The following is a 24,191-nucleotide window of genomic DNA, read 5'->3' as shown; positions in this document are numbered from 1 at the left end:
TTTGTTTTAAAGCCTTCTAGTAGTGGGAGGGGAGGCACTGTTCCTATCCCCGACAGCAACTTCTATTACTTTCTATATGACAACCAATGGGACATGCTCAGAGTACGGCAGAAGTGCTGTTTGCCTTATTCAGAGTTTATGTGGCATCAAAATGATTTTGGAAACTTTATTTTAAGGTAAAACAAAACTCTTGAAATATCAGACAGAGACTTGAGTATTTGTATTAAAGCATTTTAATTAACTGAACCTTATATGGTAATTAGAGACACACAATAGCATCTCTTCTATCAGTGATATAAATCAAAGGTGTTACATTTCATGCCTGCATGGCAGCAGGTGTATCTGGTTGACATGAAGGATGGCTGACTTTGAAGGCCTCGATTTTTAATAGTGTCTGATTTAGCCTTTTGATAGTTGGAAACTGGCAGATGTCCACCTTAAACCTGTTAATAATAAGATTCATAACAAATAATTGAGTGATTATGAAATTTTTATTATGACAGATGAGACTGGTTTGAGTTTGACAAAATAAACATTGCTTTGTTTACCTCTCAGCATTGTAGACCTGAGGCACAAGACAAATGTCTGCCATGGATATCTGGGAGGGAATCAGTTGTGTTGTACATTTCAGTTATTGGGACAAAATACACCAAGTAGAGCTGATTCATTACGGATAGTTTCACAATCAGGGTAAGTGCTTTGTTTAACAAAGCCTCAAAATTGAAGCCGTTGAAATATCATTATTTATGTTTTTGTTTTGTTTAATCTACATCAATTGGAGGATAAAAATTGGATTGGACTGAAAGAAATGTCATTATTTACAAATAGCATCATCGTATATAATGTGTTTTTTATAGCACGTCTATGGAAAGTGTGTTGGACTGAACAAAAACTGTTTGACAGAAAAGTTAATCAGATATGATGTTCAAATTGTATATGGAAATTTTGTTGGTAGGTTGTTACTTGGTTTGCCGCATTTCTGTTTCTATTTCTTCTGCTAAATAAGTTCAACCAGGTCAGCTATATTTCTGAACTTACATTCCCATTAAAATCATGATGATTATTTGCTTTCTTCGACATCACAATTGTAACATATTACAGAATGTCCTAGTGTGGTCCAGTTTTCTGCCCACCGTAAAATCTAATGTGTTGAAGTGATGTAATGAAACGTGAAGTGGTAAAATGAAACGTGAATTTGGGCATGAAAATGATGAAATCATTTCATGAAAAGGATGTGTTTTGTGCCAACAAGCGGTATGTTCTGCACTTCTTTTTCCAATTGTCAAGGTGCTCCCCTAAGGGTCCGTCCACACGGAGACGCTTTTTGGGTTAAACGCAGAGGTTTTGCTTCGTCTTGGCTGAGCGTCCAAACGAATCCTGTAAACGCACTGCCCGAAACCGCACTTTTTTGAAACCTGGTCCCAGAGTGGAAAAATCTGAAGCCCTTTGACGACGTAGTTAAGGCGGCAGGCTTGTTTTGCCAAGGCCTTGACTGCGGGAAACCCTGCATTGGGAGCTTGCTATGGCTAGCTGGGCCTCTATCCTTCCATCCATCCGTGAGCGGTGCTGCACTTGGTCGAGGGGATTTCTTGGGACAGCTGGACCAAGGCTAGCCTACTCGGCGAAAGATCTGCCGCAACAGCTCGGCGGTTGCGGCAGATCTTTCGCAGAGTAAGCTTTTTGAATTCGTTTGGACAGCGAAACCGCACATCCTACTTGCGTATCGATGATGTCATCGCCACACCTCAGCTGCCCTGGACTTGACACTATAGTACTGCCTAACAATACTAGTTTTCATACATGACATTACCTACGATTACACTCCGTAGGATAAATATCACAACTGATGCTGTGCTGCGCCGATAGCTTATTGACTTGGTGGACTGAACACTGTTTTTCCCGGTGTTTTTTTATGCATTCTAGCTACTGTCAGTGACGCGAGAGAACTTAAGTTATTAGAGAAGTGCGGTGTAAGTTTGCATTAATTTGTGCGTAGTGCCGGTGTCATTCATCTTACAACATAAATAAATGCATTCATAGTGAAGTCAGATATGAGCATACAAAGACGTCTAGAACTCATGTTAAGCCTATAGATGCGCACTAAATGCGAATGCGCGATTTGATGCAAGCAAAAGTATCGACTGTTACTAACAAAGGTATTATAGCAATATTATAAATGTGGCGACGGAATGGCCTAGAACTTGGGTACGCCTAGCCTTTGCACTTGCGGTGATAACCAAAACTAATCGTGGACTATCCTACAACCAAAGAAAGTAAAGGAGATTATTTTTACCTGCGTTAGCCAAATAAAGGACGGGACTGCACCCTTAAACCGTAAAAATTAAGTTTATTCGTTTTACAGTGGACTACACTTGACAGTTCACTATAAGTCCACACAAACAATTCTGGTTTCCTTGCACTATCCATTTCGTCGTAGCCTATTCTGTCTGTTTGTATAGCCTACAGCGCAAGATTTGGTCAATTTCTGTAAAGAAACAGTGCCACCTATAGGCCTGGGATATGAAGTAACGTGTTGAGATGGATCCGTTTGGACGCAAATATTTTTGATACGGTTCCAGGGAAGACGGAGGAAAAAAAGATCGGTTTGGTACGTGTGGACTAGGCCTAAGTCTACTCTACACAAAATACAGTTATCCAACATAATTACATATTGAGGTACACAGACATCTATGCGGAAAATTGTCAAGCGCGTATCCTTATGAAACTACTTAATCCATCCTGTTTAACATGGAGCTTCTCACTTACCTCATCCCCGACACTATACATTCCTGCAGTCTGTTTGAGGATAGGCTCCAGGGCTGTGGTGGTAGGAAAGGGATACACATTTGTGCATTATCATTACTTCATTTCGAAGATGCATTTGTGAAAGTAAAGCATGCATAGTTTTCTTACTCATGATACTGAGGGCCAGATGTACTAACGCTTTTGCCACTTCAGGCGTATTTGTTTCGCAACGTGCGTGTAAAATCATGGCGAGGTATGTACAAACAGGCTGCACTGAGGTAAAAGCACAGACTGCCCGTCACGGGAGCTGAAAACGGCAAATTGCTGTCACGCTATCCAGAGAAATTCTTTGGTCACCTCTATTACCGATTTACGGCTCCCCCATTGTGTACATGTCTTGAATGGAAGTCAATGGGAGCTGTAAATCGTTAATAGAGGTGACCAAAGAATTTCTCCGGATAGCGTGACTGCGGTGCTGGTAGATGGACAGTTGGTAAGTGTTCTACTGTCTTCTGCAATAAACTCCGGGTTCGCTAACTAGGTTGTTAGTAGCCGTTTTATGTGTAGAGACCCTAAGCAAGCTACTGACGAGGTTTGGTGCCGTTTTGAACAATATTACTGGTTAAAAAAAATGCTATTTGGGAAGCGTTTCGCCTACTGCCCTTAGCTAATCCACTGCTTACAATTTGGGGCTATAGCATATACCAGGCCAAGCTCTATAATGCTTGATCAACAAAAAATAATGCAGAAAAACACCCTTGGGTCAATTTCCGCCGGAATTACACTTTAAACAAAATTATATGGTCATAGCAGTTTCAATTTTGTTCTAAAAAAATGTTTCTGAATGTAACTGTATCACAGCACTAGCTCTTGTGTATATCTATTAAGTATCCATTAGTACATTAAAATATGATTTATACAATAATATAATGAAAACATTTTGATGACCAATATTAGCTTTTGAGATGTCTAACTAGGGGTTTTTAGGGGTGCTGAATCTATCCCAGCCATTAGTTTTGAGCAACATTTGCAATTTTTTTTGCAGATTGGCGAAAAAAAAGCCTAACTTTCCCTAACTATTCCCATAGTATTATATTTAAGTATTTAAGATAAAATATCGTATTGAATTGCCACCTGTGCTGTGTAGCAGCAAGGGAGATGATGGTTCCTGAAGCTGTTATCCTAACCTACGAAACATTTAGCGCAGCTTTGAAATCTTCCGTGAAAATCTAAATTATTATGGTCTGGGTCCGGATAGGATCACGTCAGGGTCCGGACTTGGACCACGGTCCGCCATTTGGGGACCCCTGGTTTAAAGGATGTTACGCCCAAAACACACCCATGACTGATTAAGAAATATAAGAACAACCCTTTTGCATCCAGCGGTAATGTCTATAAACTTTACGCCTCTGACCATCCGTTTCTGATCACCAAAATAGGGCCCAATGTTAGTGTGGTATCATTGAGAGGTTTTAACTCACCTTCAAACCCACGCTGAATGAAATGGTGGGCCCATGAATCTTTCTCAGCACCAATCTTTTTGATCACATAAAGGTTCTAAAACATAAATATCAATTATGAACAAAAACGATTTATCCTTTAAAATTATTATAGTTAATGTAATAATAACAATAATAAGCTGTATTTGTATAGCACCTTTCATACACAGAATGCAGCTCAAAGTGCTTTACATTTGGAGCATGTAACACAATAATAGAGCAGAGTCAGTCATTCAGTCATTATCAAGAACATGTACCACAATAATAGAGAATAATCAGTTATTCATCTTCGTTGCTGTGGACGTTCATGATCCAATAAGCAACATATCAGAAATACTTAGCAGTATATACTGTATATATAGGCTTTGCTAACAAATGGTTAGGCTAACAAATGCTTAGGCCCCGTTGATGTGGATTCTAAGCAGGTTGCCTTAGAATGATCTTAGTATGTGACATGTTGTGATTACATGACTTTATATTCAAACGTTTAAAGAACACCACGACCGGAAGACTGGCAGCCTTAACCCTTTACCCCCTACAAACACGCCATATGACAACTGTGGCAAGGAAAAACTCCCATATTCCAGGAAGAAACCTTGAGCAGAACCTGACTTAATAGGGGGAGCCCATCTGCTTCTGGCTGGCTGCAGCTCTAATGGCAGCAGTCCAATGTAGAATAATCCAAAAATGTAGTCTGCAAGATAAGAGTTACAGTAACTAAAGGCTCTCGTATACAGGTATGTTTTTAGGTCTTTTTAATTTGGTTTTCTTTCAGTCGAGTTCACTCAAGGATTACTAATGAGCAGTACATGTAATCCTCGGATCATGTGACAAAGGCTGTTTCTCAAAGTCAAGGACGGATCCTTCAAAGCTGCTTTTTCAAGTTTTCAATGTTACGCCATCGAATCTTGCCAAGCACTGTTCCAATCAGTGTTCATTTCGTTGACTAAGACTATGACGAAAAATATTCGTCAACGAACCCTTTTCACAGATGAAGACTAAATAAAAACTTTTAAAGTCAGATATGATGACGAAGACTATGTCAAAATATAACTGACACTTTAGTCAACGAATAAAAATGAGACAGAAATGGACAGAAATAGAGATCCAATCAAAACTACTCTTTTTGTCGGACAAGTTGGGAAGAAATCCAATCAGAGCGAATCTTTGAGGGTAGGTTGATCTAGGCAGAAGCAGCAGAGCCATTTAAAAAGCCGCGGCAAATGCAGGCATAACGGCTAAACAAACAAAGCAGCAGTTGCATAGGAGGAGAACAAAGACGAGTTTGCAGAACTTCGCACAGTTTCAAGGATGTTTTCACAACAGTTAGGTTGTTTACATTATATGCACAGACTTAGTTACACAGTTGTGACTGATTTCAGCTGTCTTTGCTCATTTCATAGTGACATTTGACCCAGTGCAGTCTGGCTCTCGTGATTCAAGCAGGCAGACCAGAAAGCACTGCTTTGAATGAAACATTTAGCCTATGTTTTAAAAAGAACACCCAGACCAGTACTGTTGACAGGAGCATCAATCTACTATTTCTGAATCTGCAGTAAGGAATTTCTGTTGCCTACCTAGCAGTTCTCACGTCTGACGTCCCACATAAGTAGCACCTAAATGCAAAACAATCTGGAGGTAGCAGCTAGTCCTACGAACTACATTTCCAAGCCTGTCAGCCTGCCTCGAGCCTGTCACTTCCCAGCCAATACAGAAAAAACAAGGAAAAAAAGAACGGGGCCATAATAGCCAAACAGGAAATAGCACCTCTGTAGCTGGGTAAGATTGAACGCAACAACTAATGAAAATCGTTCACATGATTCTTCCGAGTGTTTCGTTGTACACACACGTTGTATGTCACAGTGGAAACCGCTGGAGCTCGTCACACTTGGAGCACAGAGTAAGTCGTCCCCTGTTTTAATGTTACAACAAATTCACAACTTATTTGACAGAAAAAATGACAAGTTGATCGCTGTTAGAGAATGTTGCCTACATAATTAGCATCTGTTTTTCAATGCTTAGCGTCATTGTAGCCTAAATTTAGCAACAGTTTACCAACTTGTGCTCTCTCCCTCACACACACACTCACACCATGCATAGGCTGCATGCACACATGCGGACAATTAATAATGATTTATACGTATACTGTAGAGAGAGTCCTGTAAAAGTAGCCTATACTGTTTGTGAAGCTGTCCTACTGTAAAACTAAACATAGCCTTCTGATAAACTATTCAGAGATGGACATCAGAAAATTATTCCTGAACAGAGGCAGAGGGAGAGGAACAGTGAGGAGAGATGAGGAGAACGAGGGAGGTATGATAATTGCCCACATTAACGGTAACATTAACATTTATGCTGGCAATAGCCAGTGCTGTGATTTGATCAATGGTTTAAATAAGTTTGCTGCATTTGCAAATGTAGCCTATAATAATCTACACAGAATAGCAAGAGTAGCCTATAATATAGTACAGTATGACCGTGACAATAATAATTTTGAAGCTTGTACTTGTAGGCTAGCCATTTATTTCATATTGCGCGCACATTTTAAAAAATGTTTTTTTTAAATGTATTGGGAGCAAAGCTCTAGGTCTAGAATGGCCCCTGTTCTTATCCTGGACTGTCACCTACTCGATAGAAAAGGCAACAACCTAGTAATTATGTGAATTAAAATCTACAACATGTTTGAATGGCCAAAAAAAGAAAAATCATCACATTACTTTGGTGTTAGGGTAGCCTACGCTGCACATGTCATAGACAGTGAGTGGTAACTTCAGTCATTTGCATTTATCATGCTAAAAATCTGACACCAGGCACTACGCTGATGCATGATCCAAAGAAAAATTATAATAAAAGAGAGAGATGTTGAACTTTATCTATCATGTTGGTTTGGCTCTTCATTGATTCACTCATCTGCCAAACTTGTTTTTAAGATGTTCATAGCAAAAATGGATACATGTGATTCATTTGGATTAATTAATCACAGTATGTACAGTCAGTGTTTTTGACATTAAGAATAAAATAAACATCTTTTGTATTACAACCGTTAAATCTGTGTCTGTATTGCATATTCAAACCTTAATGCCATAACAGACTGATGGATACTTCCAATGACTGCAAATTCTGGAGAAACATTTAGTCAACTAAGTCCACTGTAGATTTAGTCGACTAAAATCTGCTAATATTGGTCGACTAAAACTAGACTAAGACTAAAAGATTTCAGATGACTAAAATATGACTAAAACTAAATGGTGTGTTATTCAAAAGACTAAATCAGAATTTACTGTCAAAATTAACACTGGTTCCAATGTCAAGGGTGCTTTAAAATTGGTATTGAGTTCTTAGTACTGAGTCCTTCGTTCTGATCATTTCTGAGATTTTCAAGGATGCATGTGTGTATCCTCTGCATGCTTGGAACACCCACAATCCTGTGCACACATTTATGGAAGACTTAAAATCTGTACTAAACAAGGCAGTTAACTATGTATTTAAATGTAAACATTGCGTTATTGTCACTATGTAAAGTTACCTAAATGAGATATGCGCTCAAATAATTTTGACAACTTTGAACTCTCCCACCGTAATTGTGTAAATAAGGCATTTAGTAAAGGGTATTTAAACATTTTCTAAAGAGAGCTATTGCGATCTAAATATTACACTTTTCTCTTTACAATTTTGCTTAATAGTTTCTGCTCTGTGGTTTATAAAATAGCCTCACATCATCACATACCCTTCACCATACCTAGAGATTGGCATGGTTTTATTTCAGTTAGCCTATTAACTTGTTTGATTTGCATTGAGCTCAATGAGCATAAAAATAAAACCATGGCAATCTCTAGTTATGGTGAAGGGTATGTGACGATGTAGGGCTATTTTAATTCCAAAGGCCAAGGGAACTTTATCAGGATGCATAGTATCCTGGATCCATGAAATAACTGGCCTTTCAAAATAAAAATCTGCCTGCCTCTATGGGAATTTAACATAGGGGTGCTAATACGTATGACCCCTGTATTTTAAGGAAGAACATTTATTTATTTACAAATTCATTCTTTAATTTACACATTTACATTATTCATTCACAAAGAAAATTGGTGTCCTTAAAGGTTGGATATTTTCTCATTGTTTTACTTAAAGTGTAAGTTCAGTGTAAACTGACCCCTAGTCCTGTTCAAGCTCATCACATGCAGCCCCTAGGAAAAAGAATGAGACACTTTGGGACAACATGGGCCAAGTTATGGACAGGCAGCTTAAAGCAAACCCATGGGCCAAGTTATGGACAGGCAGCTTAAAGCAGACCCAGGCAGCTTAAAGCAGACCCATGGGCCAAGTTATGGACAGGCAGCTTAAAGCAGACCCATGGGCCAAGTTATGGACAGGCAGCTTAAAGCAGACCCATGGGGCAGTGGGGAGTTACTTTCAGTTTCCGTTTTGATGCCCCATGGGTCTGCTTTAAGCTGCCTGTCCATAACTTGGCCTACGTTGTCCGGAATTGTCTCATTCTTTTTCCGATGGGCTGCATGTGGTGAGCTTATACAACAGGGCTATGGGTCAATTTACACTGAACTTACACTTTAAGGCATTAAGATCAATTTCCAAAAGATGATTTTATATTCCTCTTTTTAGTCAACTTTAGCAGAGGTGCCAATAATTTAGGTACTGTATAATTTAATTTAATTTAATTTATACACATGGGAGAATGACTGGTGCATTCATTGTTTTTCAAAAAGAAGTGGGCAGGAGGCATGATTTTTAATAACACACACCTGCAGCTTCCTGCACATTGTGTGTTTTCCGAATGCTAAGAAGCCTTGCCTCGTCTTTGAAGGATTTGACTCGGCAGAGCTCATTCTACCAAGCATGAATCCTCGACTTGTTTTTTGTGGGTTATAATAGCATGACAGAAATCCAAAACCCTTTTTCATTTGATCTGACGAAGCAAATCTTTAAATCAGACCTAAGCCTTCAACCAAAGACGCAGCAAGATAACACGACCAAGCACTCACTGATGCGCTTTTCAAGTCTCTTTTAAAGTTATTTAGAAGAGTATGGCTACGGATCTGAATAGTGCTATTCCCACTCTAGATGAGACAACCTGCATGCACACCAGACTGCGGTCACCAAAATGACAGCAAACATACAGACGGCACTGCATTAATAGGCTATTTCAGTGGCTAGTTGTTTACATTAGTTCCAAAGTATTTTGAGAAGTCCATAAAATAGGCTACAAGTTTTAATTTAAGGCGAAAAATAAAGTTGTCACCTTCTTCCTCCTGTTTTCATTTTTATTTCCACTGTTCTGCCAGTTGTGCACGTGAAAAAAACATTATGTGTAATGTAAATGTGAAAAGGTAAAAAATTGTGCGCATTTTCAACGATGTGCAGCTTGAAATGACAGGGAATATTCAATCTGCCTGTTTAGGTGACAGTCGCATTGGCACATCTGATTTATTTCCACATATAAATGAGGCCTGAAATGGACCTGAAATTATCACATTCCATGTGCTTTTTTTCTAATTTACACATTCGTGCCGCACATCAGAATTGTGCCACATGTGAGCAAAACCACACACTTGTGGTTGCATGACACATTTCTGACTAAACCAACACCGTCCATGTCGGAGACTGTTAGTGCCATACTCTGTCTGTTAAACATGATGCAAGCATTTCAGACATGGTTTTTGAAACCGCAAGATGGACAACCAATATTAATACTGTATGTGTGCTTACATTTGGTGTTAGGCCTTAATAGGTCATTAGATAACAATCTACTAATATGGGTGGTAGGCTAAGTTATAATTTTTGTATAAATAGGCAAAAATTGGTCATTAGGTGTCATGTCTGATATTTACATGATAAGATGCATACAGGAAAACTGCCGGTTTTGTTTCTCTCAGTCTTGCCTGTTGAATAGGGCTGGGCGATAAAACGATATGTATCGCAATAGACATGTAATCGATACAATAAAAAATACGCTCGATAGAACATTCGATAATTAAAAGCAACACACCCCTCTCGCCTTACGTTGTCCATAAATAAATAGGCTAAATATATCTTGCATTGTAGCTAGCTAGTATGTGCAACTCTACCAGAGTAGGCGATAGAAGTAGGCCTACCTCAACACAGACTCTCAAGGAGTCCTTGCCCCGTGCACACACACTCTCTCTCCCTCTCTCGCTCAACAGGCGCATCCCTCCTCAGCATGCACATGTAATCCAAACATTCACAATCGTGCAAGACGACTGGCTAAATTGCTATTAAATCTGGTTAGCATCATTAGCACGCTGCACGAATTTGTTCAAAACTGTTGCATTCAAATTGACTGCTAAATTCTATCATCTCAATCCCGATGCAAATGGAAAAGTATTTTCCAAGAGTCAAACGGGCCTGTCCCAAGGAGAAAAAGTATCCATTTGAACTAACCAGTAGACTATGATAAACTAGCAAATTAAGCTACTTTGTTTACAATATGTCCAGGCTTCAACCAATGCTGCTTTTAATTCAGATTTATGTGCACATTTATTTATTTGAGTGTATTTCATGATTGTGTTGCTATTTCTTTGCCCTGTTTGCTTTGATTGATAACTGAGGTGATTAAAATTTTTCTTTTGGTCCTTATCTGAAATAGATTTTTTTTTTAAATCAATAATTATCGATAAAGTGATATAAAATACTTATATCGTGATACAGTTTTCAGCCATATCGCCCAGCCTTACTGTTGAATTTCAAGTCTAAATAATTAGTCCATTGGTGTCATTTGATACACCCATTTAAGCTCATGTTCATGAAAAAGGTAGCCTAATCCATTCATCCCTTTATAATTTACCATTAACAAACACAGCACATCTGGGGAAAGAATAGACAGACAGCAGTTCAATGTTGGCTGTGCATATTGACTCCTTTATGCTGACATTCTTGTACCACCGCAGGTTTAAATATACACACATGCCACTTACTTGAGACTTCCCTGTGGCCCTGTCCAACCTGACAGGTGTCCCACATTTTAAAACCCTGCACCGATGTGCTTGCATGAATGTGCCATTGTTGCACCGTTATTCCGATTAAATGGTTATTGTATATATCACACCTGATCAGATTACATTATTATGACATGTTAACAATTGGTCAAGTGTCCAAACCCTCCATGTGATAATGGCTATTGCAAGAACAAAAAATCCATTTTGCATGGACCCTAATAATGAGTACAAAAAACCTTACTACAAAAGTAGTAAGGTTTCAGCAGCTTCGCTGCTTGGACCCGTAATTGAGGCTGACCTGCAATGGCTGGATTCCAGAAGCAATGATGTCACAGATCATGCGCACCTGGGCACGCTTTTTGAGGTCAGGTGGAAGAAGGTGAGGTCCAGGGCGCGTTTCCTCAATATACTGGATGATGGCCAACTAGGGGAAAAATATCATTTCCAATCATTGATGTGCATACTATTAATGATGGCTTGTAGGACATTCTTTCATAAGACCTGACAAAACCCATCATAAATCATAACTCATTTTTTTTCATGATTTTAAGATTATGGCGTTCAGTCGTTGTTTAATGCTTTGTTTGTTGACTTCCCTTGTCTTGTGTTTATCGCTCACAAGAAATAGATTAGGGGTGCTATTTTGCAAACTGGCGCATGGCAGAAAGCTAGTTATTTGCCCGGCGTTAAGTTAAATTCATATTTTACAAGTCTCTTATATTAAACAACACGCCAGGGGGTGTGGCAATTAACAACCTATGGAGGGGATCTAGCGTGTTGTCTAAAATCGCTATTGTACACAACCTAAAACGCATTGTGCCACTGACCAAGAGAAACCTGGTCAGAAGTCCATGGCGAGTTGTTTATGTTATTTTAAGAGCGCATTATCAACAGTCATATGGGCGGGTGGACAACGCACCATCCTTCTATCCTCCATGAACGCGCACCAGCACACATCCATGCAAAACAACCAATGAGTTCAAATAATAGACGAGTGCAAATGCGTGAAGGCTATACTATGCTAGGTTTTAGTAAAGCATGATTTAGTGGAATAACTGTTCCATACAGTCTCAAGTGCAAGCAGATTCCTTCAAATGTACCACTAACTGTCAAAATACCGATGCACAGTTTGAAGTTGCGCTCCGCACAGATGTCCTTTTCATTGGTTTAAATGATGTTACGCCCAAAACACACCCATGACTGATTAAGAAACATAAGGCCCACCTTCTTGTCCAGTGCACCGGACGTTTCATAACGTTTCATACCTAAACCACACCCAATATGGACTGGACAAACCCCGAAATTGGTTTAAACTATTCGCCAGTGCGCTTTAGACTGTCATAATAGGGCCCTAGGTCTTATTGAGATCTCACCTGTTTCTCTGAAGGGACTAAGAAGAAGATAAGAATAGATTGAGAGGAAAAACTATTTTAACATGGTGTACTGTAAATAGTATCAATATAAATGTTGCTCTCATATGACCAGACTATATGCTGACAGTAATGGAGTCTTGCGGGGTGAGCATGCATAGAAGCCATGGTGGTGGAGTTCTTTGCCTATTGTTTTCTCAATGGCCTACTTGCACTAAAGTCTCTCAATCCGGCCTTTTTGTTTCCCGTGGAGCATTAACAGTGTTGTAACGGCATCTTCTGTGACGTGTGATTGCCTGAGTCCTAATGTCATGTGGATAGCCTTATTGGAATTATACTTACTGAAAAAAAGTGTTGATGCATTCAATGCTTATTTCCCCCCTTTAAAATTACACAGATGTCTATCTTAATTCTTTGGAATTAAGTTAACAACTGTATTTAAAACTTGTTTACAAGAAAGATGTATTTCCTGTACTTCCTAAAAGATTCAGCACAAGTTTAATGTACCAGTTTAAATTTAATTTCACTGCTGGTTACTCCCCTGAACAAAGCACCCCAGACGAGAATCGTTCTGGTGATAGCCAGGCTAGTATTAACCTTCTCCTGATACAAAATACATTTTGAGCTTACATTATGTGGTTACAGTGATGTTTATAAGGTAGAGGGAGAGTCGTCCCTGATAATAATGTTATAATCATGTCATAAGAAGGAAGAGTCAAAAGAATAGGTCACAACAGAACAGTGTTAGTTCATGAGAGCAGCTTACCGACTGAGACAATGTCATGTCATCAATGGTCAAAGTAGGTACTTGCTGCATGGGGTTTATTTTTTTGTATTGATCTGTTACCTGAAAAAACAATGATTACTATCAGTTTGGGCATTGGCATGGTAACATTTTGTGGTATTACACTACTGAAACTCAGATAGATACTAACTGGTGCCCTACCTGTTGCCCACCATCTTTTACAAGGTTTACATTATTCTGGTCATAATCAATTCCTTTCAGAGCCAAAGCTGAAGAAACAGTAAACACATGTCAAGTGAACAGGACACATTTTCACATTCAATAAAAGTATTGTTGCAGACACAATAAGGTTAATGTAGGTTACAGTCACATCACTAACAAAGATACTTTAGTTTAACAAGATGAAGCATATCAGGATTCGCCAATGGAACGAAAATGGTAGTCCCGCCCTGCGCGGGACTGTTTTCTTCATCCAGCTGCTCCCACATAATAATGGAGATGCAGGAGAAAACATGTCATTTTATAGGCTATTAATAAAGAGATTCATGGGGTTGTTTGTTTCTCCATCCTGTCGCTAGTGTTAACCTTTCCTGATTGCCTCGTTTCCGACCGTGGTCAGAAAACCAGGGGCAGTGTTGGGGTCGTTACTCAAAAAAAGTAATGCGTTACAAGTTACTCGTTTCTTCTTTATATTGTAATGAAATTACTTATTTATTTATTTATTTATAATAATTACTTATTATTGTTAATATTCGCAATTTCAGATTCGGCATTGGTCAGCTAAAAGTAGCCTAGTAGGCCTTCTTTCATTAACAATAGCCTATATTAATTTTGTCACCTTTGCTAAATTTACCTTTTGTTCACTTTTATTTTACCGTGTGTGTGCTTTAACATCAGTGCAGCTTTGGGCTTCATTCAGCGTTTTGTTCTTTCATTGGAAATTACTCTTCTACATTTGCTACCTGCTGCATCCTTTCTGTTTTTGTTGTTTAGAAAACATTTGAGGTCTTGAGTTAATGCATTAGGTAAACATTGTTTGCCCCACATGTACAATCCACCAAAACAATCTGCGCTCCTGTCCTGGGGGTTGGCCATTGAGCAGTGAAGTGGGAAAGCCAAGATAGGCGGCTTCGCAGGAGGAGGTAGGGTTCTGGCCTGTGAATCTTCAGTATGATATGAGGCACCCAGTCCCTTCTCAGAACCAAGTAGGGTTAAGCAAAACTGGCCCAAGTTCAGTGCAACAGGGTGGGGCGAGGCCATTGCTTACCTCAGTGGGGAGTGCAGAGAGTGGGGATACTGTGCTCGAACTTAGGCATTCCAACAGAGGTAACTTCGGGATGCCCCCTGCACGGTTCGGACATTAGCTTTGTGGTCGACCACCGGTAAAGGGGGGAGGAAAATGTTGTGGGTGGCTATGGACAATGGTGGGTTGGGCTTGAGTACTGATGTTATATTGTGTATATCCTGTATAATGTTTACTGGCTGATTGTTGATATAATGACCATTCTGTGTATGATGGACTGTACAGTGGGCATCGCTTTCAAATGGCCACTTCAGTCGCACATTACGAGGCGTGAAGCTGCGTGAAGCTTTAGTCACTGTGTGTGTCTCTTTCAGCCACTGTGCGTCGCTCTGCCACTGTACATCGCTCTGCTTTTATTTTTCTGTACAATAAACAAATACATCTGCTTTATGCCGCAGAATTACATTCATAGTTGGAACTTACATAGTCCAATGCATCGTTACACTACGTTAGTGTTTCCCAAAACCATAGTAGCAACGTTCCGCTCGCGAACCACTATCGTCAAGTTGTGTAGTTACAACTACACCTCTCGACCTGTGGTAGAATGCTAGTAGAAGCATAGTTCCAGGGATCTTCATGTCAAAGACGCGTCACTGGCGCCAGTTATTTGTTTGCAAATTAATAATTATAAATATATTTAGGTTTCTAATTGATATTTACACTTCTAACCACCATACATCCATATTTTAAAATGCCCAAGGCAGAAAATACATAAATTAAAAGTCAATTTGCAGCCATGTGCACGTGTAAAAAGTCACACACCTGCAGATAATAATAAGGTGGTGCGACTTTTTGACGAAGTCAGCTGAGAATATGTAGCCTTTGATTTTCATGGAGGGGGGGGGGGGTCCTTGTTAGTTTACGCAAACCAAGCCAAGAAGGCGGATTCTGATTTTGATAATATGATCTGCACAAAAGATAAACTTAGGTAAACAACGATGTCAATATTGTTGTCAAAATCTTAACCCAGATTCGAACTCTTGGACAGGGGACTGGTAACTGCTGTGCAACGGCGGTTGTCATCCGGCCTTAACGCAATGCGCCACAGAAGTATGTGCAGGTGCCCGTTCACGTGCTACTAAACGTCATTAACCACCTTAGTCCAGACTACTGAAGTTTGGAAACTATCATGGTCCAAACTTACAGTACTATGTAAGTACTTCCTGTTGCCATGGCGCCGCCGCGTTCGGACGCCTTTTTGGTTGCTCCGCCTAATTTGTGCTTATATTTACTCTTTTACCTTGTATTAACCCCTAATTTAAACTAATTTTTTGCACTTTTCCACTGCACTGATTACGTATGATGGCGTTACACTCAGAAACATCGGAGATGAATTGCCTTTTTTGTTTCGGGATGTTTTAATCGACGATTTTACCTGGCCGACTGAGATTCTCCGAGATGCATCAGGGAACCATGGAGACGCATCTCGGCGCAGAAGGAAAAAACACAGAGGAAAACGAGCCAGGGCCCGTAACAGATTGAGGAATAGAGCTAGAGGCCTCCACTGCCTAGCATTCTTCTAGCCAATGTCCAGTCTCTTGTGAACAAGATGGATGAACTAAGAGCGAGGATACAGTTTCAAAGAGACATCAGGGACTGTAACATTCTATGCTTTACTGAGACATGGCTAACTGAACTTGTACCGGACTGTGCCATCACTCCGGTGGAGTTTTTCTCTGCTGCTCGCTCTGACAGGACTGAGGAATCTGGAAAATCGAAAGGTGGCGGTGTTTGCATCATGACGAACAGCAAGTGGTGTGATCCTAGAAATGTCACCGTTCTCTCAAAGTCCTGCTTTCGCCTCATCTAGAACATCTAGCGATGCGTCTGTCGACCCTTCTACCTGCCCGTGAGTTTACCGGTAATATTCAACGCTGTCTACATTCCTCCACAAGCCAACACAGATGCTGCGGTTTCAGAATTGCAAGAAGTGTTAAATAGAAAACAACACACGCACCCTGAAGCTGCGCTTATTGTGGCCGGTGATTTCTATCAAGTACATCTGAACCGGTCCATGCCTGAATTTATTCAACACATTCACTTCCCTACACGTGGTGACAACACACTGGATCACTGCTACACACAGTTCAAGAACAGTTACAAAGCTGTCTCTACCAGCTTTCGGAAAATCAGATCATGCCACTGTCTTCCTACTGCCTATGTACAAGCAGAGAAGTCAGACAGGAGGTCAAGCGCTGGACTGACCAATCGGAAGCCAGGCTACAGGACGCCCTTAGCAACGTTGACTGGGAGATGTTCAAGACGAACTCTGCTGACATCATTGAGTTACATCAATACGCTAACTGATTCCATCATCCCAACTGTAAAGATCCGAAGCTTCCCTAACCAGAAGCCATGGGTGGATAGAGAAGTGAGAACAGCATTAAAGACACGCACCATGACTTATAATGCTGGGCTTATTTCAGGGGATATGACGGATTACAAAGCAGCATCTTATAGTTTACGAGAGCTATTAAAGATGCTAAGCGGTTATAGATACAAAGTTGAAGCTGATTTCTTGGAGGGTGATCCAGCACGAAAGGTGTGGAAAGGACTCCGAACCATCACTGGCTTTGAAAGAAAGTCGCCTCCTATGATGAATGTGGAGTAAAGCCCTCCCTGATGAACTTAATGCTTTTTATGCTCGCTTTGACATGAAAAACACTATCTTGCACTAGCTGCAGCATGTGAAGCAAATGAGGATGCACCTTTCTGTGTCTCTGAGGTCGATGTGAGCAATGCCTTTAGGAGGGTTAATTGTAGAAAAGCTGCTGGACCGGATGGAAACAGGGTTTTGAAATCCTGCGCTGCTCAGTTAGCTCCTGTGTTCACTTATATCTTTAACACATCATTGGCTCAAGAGATGCCTTGCCTCAAGCAGTCTGTTATTGTTCCAGTACCGAAAAACAAAAGTCCATCATGTCTGAATGACTACCGCCCAGTAGCCCTGACGTCTACAGTGATGAAGTGTTTTGAGAAGCTTGTGAAAACATTATCTGCTCATCCCTCCCCTGCCTCCTTCGACCCCCTCAATTTGCTTACAGAGCCAACAGGTCTACAGAGGATGCCATCTCAAACCTCATGCACACCACCTTAACTCACCTGGAGAAGGGGAATGGGAATTATGTGAGGATGCTGTTCATTGACTTTAGTTCAGCATTCAACACGATAGTACCTATCACCTTGGTCACAAAGATGAAGGCCTTAGGACTGAACACCACCCTGTGTCACTGGATATTTTACTTCCTCACCAACCGTTCACAAGTGGTTAGAGTGGGGGTCTGACATCTGACTCATTAACCATCAGCACTGGTGCTCCCAAGGCTGTGTTTTGAGTCCACTGCTGTACAACATCTACACACATGACTGCAAAGCCAACAGTAGTCATACCTCCATCATCAAGTTTGCAGATGACACAGTGATCTTGGGCCTGATTAGTAACAACAATGAACAGCTCTACTTGGATCAGGTTGATGAGGTGGCACAGTGGTGTCAATCTAACAGCTTGACACTAAATATCACTAAAACCAAAGGAAATGGTAGTGGATTACAGAAGGCAGCAGCAGAACTACAGTTACACCCCACTAATGATCAGCGGGCAACCTGTAGAGAGAGTCACAAGTTTTAAATACCTTGGTGTCCACATTACTGAAGACTTAACATGGACTGTTAACACTCAATATGTTCTGAAGAAGTCCAGACAAGCGACTCTACTTCCTTCGTCAGCTAAGGAAATTCAAAGTTTCTACATCCATCATGAAGGCCTTCTACACTTCAGTTTGAGAGTGTTCTAACTGGTAGCATCATCACCTGGTATGGGAACTCCACAGTTAGAGATTGTAGTACTCTGCAGAGAGTAGTGCGCTCAGCTGAGCGTGCTATAAGAACTCAACTCCCTGCTCTACAAGATATCTATTCCAGAAGAGTACTCCTAAGAGCCCAAAAGATTCTGAAGGACTCTTCTCATCCTAACAATGGATTATTCCTAACACTGAAATCAAGAATACGCCTATGTAGTCACAAAGCCAGAACTGAGAGACTCAGGAGAAGTTTTTATCCCCAGGCCATCCGAACTCTGAACTCACACTATACTGACTTTGCACACATTCACTCCTCAGCACTCATGACCCCCCCCACACACACACACACACACCTACATGACTTTTAGCACTTTTACATCCCTCTCCCTATGCTACAGACCTTTTATTTATTTTCTTATTTCATCACACGTCAAAACACACACACACACACACACACACACATATCTGACTTTCTCCAACTTGCACATCTCCATAGAACTTTTTTTTTATTATTTTTGATTTCTCCTCCATCTATCTACCCATGTCCTTGACTGCCTAGCCTTTCTGCCCCCACCCCCCACCCCACCCCCATCCCCAACACACACACAAAAAAAAACCACACACACTTACATCATCACTGTCATCACCTCACACACATACAGCACACTGCTTGCTACAGTAAGCCTCCTCTACATACTTGCTGCACACTGCCCCCTACATCCACAGCACATTGTCTTCAGGATCTTCTCCAACACACATCCTCTGCATACTTACAGCACACTGCCCCCCACTGCCCTCTGCAATAGTAAGTCCCTTCACCATACTTGCAGTACACCACCCCCCCCCTCTCCCCTACATACACAGCACATTATTTCATCAGGAAGCTTCTCCAACACACATCCCCAACATACTTACAGCACACTGACCCCCCCCCCCTCCACCCCCAGCAGGCAGCAAATGTAGAAGAGTTATTTCCAGTGGAAGAACAAAATGCTGAATGAAGCCCAAAGATATGAAGGCATATCTGGCAAGTTGTTATTTTTTGAAGATGTAAATGGTTGGGCTATAGGCCTAGTTTGCAAGAAGGAGACATAAAGCGTGAGCATGTAGGGGGTAGGAGGATTACTGTTAGCGCTTAGGATTTATATAAAATTCTTCAACAGAAGGCCTGCAGCGAATGCAGGCTTGCCCAAAAAGGCCTGTGGTTTGGCGCCTACAGTAAGTAGGTCTTAGTGAGTTAGAAGTCCTCTAGACTTCTTTTCAGCTGTCTCAGAGGTGGAAAGTTGCGTTGGTTTTGGGGCAAGGCCGGATTAACAATTCATAGACCCTTGGGAACAAATGTCTGATGGCCCCCCCCTGCCCAGCCAATAGCGTGAATCGGGCGGTCAGTTAATAGGCCTATCGTGAAGATTTGTATTGCCATTTTAAGGCACACGAAGCATCAGTGAGGCCAAGCCTCACCAAGTAGCCGTTTGTTTACAACTAACATTACATTTAATTAAACTGCTTATAGGCTATGCGAAATAGTTTCAACATTTTGAATATCAGTGTCGGGTTGAATTAGGAAATGCCTTATGGTTGAAAGCTGCTTGGGATCCCCCCTGTCAAGCAATAACCATACAAAAGTTAAAAACAGATGACATGATGGAAGTCACTGACATAATCATAAAATAATATAGCCTAGATATTCCAATATATTCGAATACATGTGTTTATTTTAGGGGATATTTGAGCGTCATTTTTGAGCAATTTTGACCGCCCTAGTTCATTGTAGGCTCATGTCGTCTATTAACACCTTCCACCTAACCCGGTGAGTGGGGAATTAAGCTATAATCGTGTGAAATAGCACCATTGAGTAGCCTATCTTGCGAAATAGCCTTAAAATCGTTCGGTGTTGTGTGCCTTCTGGTTTCTCCACCTACTGGTTTCCCTTTGCGCGTGCATGAGCTGCAGCAGTTGTCAGACATTCACAAACAAGTTGTTTTAGGCGGTTTGAAATTAAACTTTTCATGCCATGGCCGGGCTACATTACAGCCACTTGGACAAAGACATGTAAAAAATATATATGTTTTGAAAACTAGCATTAAACTGGATTTGATCCGCAAAAGCAACACCGCAGTGACTCTCTCCATCCTGATTCTCTACTCTTTGAGCCAACTAATATGTTCACTGAATCAATTAACTATTGTAGGCTACCATTAATTAATAACATAGGCAACACCCAGGTAACATGTTGTCCAGGCTATCTGAAACAAGGGGTTGCCTCTCATCTACAACAACTGGTTACCTTGGGCTGCTACAGTCGTCAGTGCACTGTGCACAGTAGGCCTATGCTACTCTTTGTGGTTGATCAACTAAAAATAAAAGATGTATTTGGTGATGACATTATTGTAGGCCTAATAGACCTAAATTCTGAGAAATTAAATAGTGCAGCATCTACATAAGCGCCCAGACGCGATGTCTTCAAAGGGTTGAATGAAGGGAGTTTGCAAAAATTAGTGTATTTTTCAGGTCAATAAACATTCTTAATTTTCTTTGTCTTTGTCAGGGAACATCTGACTTTTAAAAACCATAAGCCTGGTAGTCGCTCAGACAAGGAGTTATAAGATAAAGGCAATACCATTTGTGTCACCTAATGCAGTTCAGTGAATTAGCAAGATACCATCAGAAGGCAACAATCATAAAGCACAGTGGTAGCGCTCTCTCCCCTGCGCATAAAGCTGTCTGCGTGTTGTAGGCTAGATTTAATTGAGTTCTTTCTATCTGCTTTACTTTTGTGAGTTCCCGACCACCTAGGCTATGTTATAGGCGTTCTATGAGGTACCAGTGTTTAGCTGTGTCACAAAACAATAAGCTTTGTCAGACTACTTTTAAAAATGATATTCAGGGGCTATATACATTTTAAACATTGAGACTGAAGACCCGACAAAGGCTTCGTTAATTCTTCAGGTGGGAAGTGTCAGGAATTTTCATCGAGAGGCGCTCTCATTGGTGGTTAGTATATGAAGTAGGGAATTGACAGCAACATATCAATCACATTATGAGAGATGCTGAATTTAACATAAACTGCAATGTTTGATTTTAAATTAATGTAAATTTAGCGGGACTGTAAGCTGGCTGCGTGGGTGCTCGATGTTTTCAGTGGGTGCCGAGAGGCGGACACCCTGGGTATCGGCGACAAAGCGTATCTCCAGCGGTTGCATCCATTACAAACAAACATGCAATGTGAGCGTCTGGGATTGGGGAGAGCACTAAATGCTCTTCTGAATAAACACTAAGTCAAGCCTTTGAATGAAAAACACTCTTTAATAATCAAAGAAATAAACGCTAATGAAGTAAACTTGTGACCATCAAAAATATTTTATAAGCCTGTAACTCCATTGATAGCAGGGCGTAACAGGAAGGCATTTAGGCTGAGCAGCGGAGGTTAATATGCTCTATATTTTGTCCAAATGATGTCTGTCTATCATCGTTGCACTTTCGAGTAAAACAGAATGTTTAATTTGTCCTGCGTTTCTTCTCTGACTGCAAAAGCGGGATTCACTCGCCGTTAACCAAATATTTCTTTATTAGGGCAGGGCAGGCATATTTCTTGCTATTAAATGGACAAATTGGACAAGAGAGGTTTTTTCTTAAAAGTTTATACTTTTTGAGAAATAGGGGATTAAAAATGTCAAAAAGCTCATTTTTCCCCCATAGACTTGTATGGCTGTGATGTCATAATGGCCTAAAAGGCAGCTAAACTTGTTAAGCTCCCAGAGTAGTTCACGGGCTAATCAGAACACTGGCACAGGTGTCACCTGTGAAGTCTCAGCTTCTAATGCATACAATCTGGTGCTCCCTAGAAATACACATCCTGTTTAAGTGTTTCCCGTGTGTCAAAATAAAAAAGTCACAGCCATATCTCATGCTTTGCGCATTATATCTCCAGAATGGCTTGACGCATATGCTTCAAATTTGGTACAAGTGTTTGTATGGACTCAAAGATGAAGTGAGTTGATGTTGGAGGTCAAAGGTCAAGTCCATGAATACTCTGAGCGCGATATCTCAAGAATGCCTTGACATACATGCCTGAAATTTGGTATGAGTGTTTGTTTGGACTCAAAGATGAGGAGAATTGATGTTGGAGGTCAAAGGTCAAATGTCAAGGTCAAAAACACTTTAAGTGTTGTATCTCAAGAACGCAAGAACGTTTTTTTGGTACGAGGGTTTGTATGAACTCAAAGATTAAGTGATTCAATGTTTTTTTTTTTTTTTTTTTATCAGGAATCTCCCCACCAACATTAAGCCAGCAGCTTTCCATCCACTATTGTAATTCCTCTGGCATTACATTTCTAGTTACATATTGAGCACTTTACACATTCATTGTTTATGGTGGCTAACTTGCACTTTACACTTTAAAGGTTCGACTTAATGTTTATTCAGTATAGTAGACTAGACCTAGTATTCTCTACCATCCCAGACTTTCATATCGCATGCTTGTTTGCATTGAAAAGCAAAACATAGTGACATGCACGAGATGTATAGCCCTGCAACAATCTATCTAAAATAACACCTTTTGGGAGTATCATTCATGATATGTAGTCTAGTAAAATGTTGAAGTTGTGGGAAGTTTATATGGCTTAAACTGTAGGCCTATGTTTCATTCGTCCCCTTATGGTGTTTCAACTATTAGTATTGTTTCAACTGTCCCGACCAGGAAGGACGAATGAAACATTACGCACGTCCCACTTTTGCTGTATTAATAATTCCTGAACGGTTTTGTTCAAAGCTAAAAATGCATTTGTATTTGACAGAGGACACAGATGTAGGTTGCTACCAAATATTAGCTGTCAGTGTGGTACGATCGCTTTGTAAATTATGTTTAATTAAAAAGTGTTACAACTGTCCCGGCTCTTCCCTAAAGATCCGTAAACAAAGTCCATTAGTTGGTTTGTTCTTTCAGTTGAGATCTTTTCTGGCATGTACGGTAGGGGCTAAACTAGCCCATGCCTACTCGTAAGCTAATTAAAGGTCCAGCCACACACCCGATTGACCACCACTGAAAACAACGTAGCCGCCTACGTGAAGAATATTTATTTTAGTTGCAACTTTAAACCCGAAACTGATCCGACACAGTGGTTTCCAAATTACGTGGGTGCCCAGGCTACTTACCAATGCGAACCCTCCAAGAGCATGAGCTTCTGAAGTATCCATGAAGGACAGGCTGAAAGACAAAACAGCGTCCATGCATCATTTTAATTGGACATGACCCATATAGGAATTTTGCTATAATTCGATAGGCAATTATTTCACCTTAGTTGAAGTTGCCATTTGGAGAAACGCCGAATCCTACTGCTTGCAGCATGCAGCACATTTAATCGTCAGGTCTGTAGCCTACAGCCTAACCAATCGGAGGGGATTGCCGAGATCCTCCTCTCATCTGGAAATCATGACTTCGCAGTTTTGAAAATTGTCCATTTGCCCACCAAAACCCTTCCAGCTGCCACATGCTGAAGATAGGTTTACAAAAATAAACTAGCCTACAGGTTGCTATCTCTATCTTGTTATAGTCTGAATATATATAGACACCTCAGTGCTTCTTGGAAGGAAAATTATGATGCACCACATTTTGATATTCTGATGTGGTGGATGAAAGACCAAAAGACTGCCCCGGACAAGTATGAGCAAAAACGCTACTGGAGTGTTGTCGGCGCGCACCACTTGCCTACTGTCTCACTCTCACGGCACTCGCCTATGCCACTTGCCTATACTATCC

At 40.6% G+C, this 24,191-nt stretch overlaps 1 protein-coding gene across 1 annotated transcript; it reads right to left on the bottom strand.

Moving 5' to 3' along the window:
• Window positions 1-217: 217 nt before the first annotated feature.
• gstz1 (glutathione S-transferase zeta 1) lies at window positions 218-24,069 on the bottom strand. Its single transcript, XM_048238162.1, has 9 exons — window positions 23,729-24,069; window positions 23,588-23,639; window positions 13,532-13,599; window positions 13,352-13,432; window positions 11,514-11,639; window positions 4,227-4,302; window positions 2,767-2,819; window positions 549-598; window positions 218-443 (listed from the first exon to the last, which is right to left on the bottom strand). The coding sequence occupies exons 1-9, from the start codon at window positions 23,744-23,746 to the stop codon at window positions 317-319; spliced, it is 651 nt and encodes a 216-aa protein (XP_048094119.1). The 5' UTR covers window positions 23,747-24,069; the 3' UTR covers window positions 218-316.
• Between the last annotated feature and the right edge of the window lie 122 nt (window positions 24,070-24,191).

The sequence above is a fragment of the Alosa alosa genome, chromosome 2 (genome assembly GCF_017589495.1).
Source record: "Alosa alosa isolate M-15738 ecotype Scorff River chromosome 2, AALO_Geno_1.1, whole genome shotgun sequence".
Lineage (NCBI taxonomy): Eukaryota > Metazoa > Chordata > Actinopteri > Clupeiformes > Clupeidae > Alosa > Alosa alosa.
This window is presented reverse-complemented; position numbering and strand designations above follow the sequence as displayed.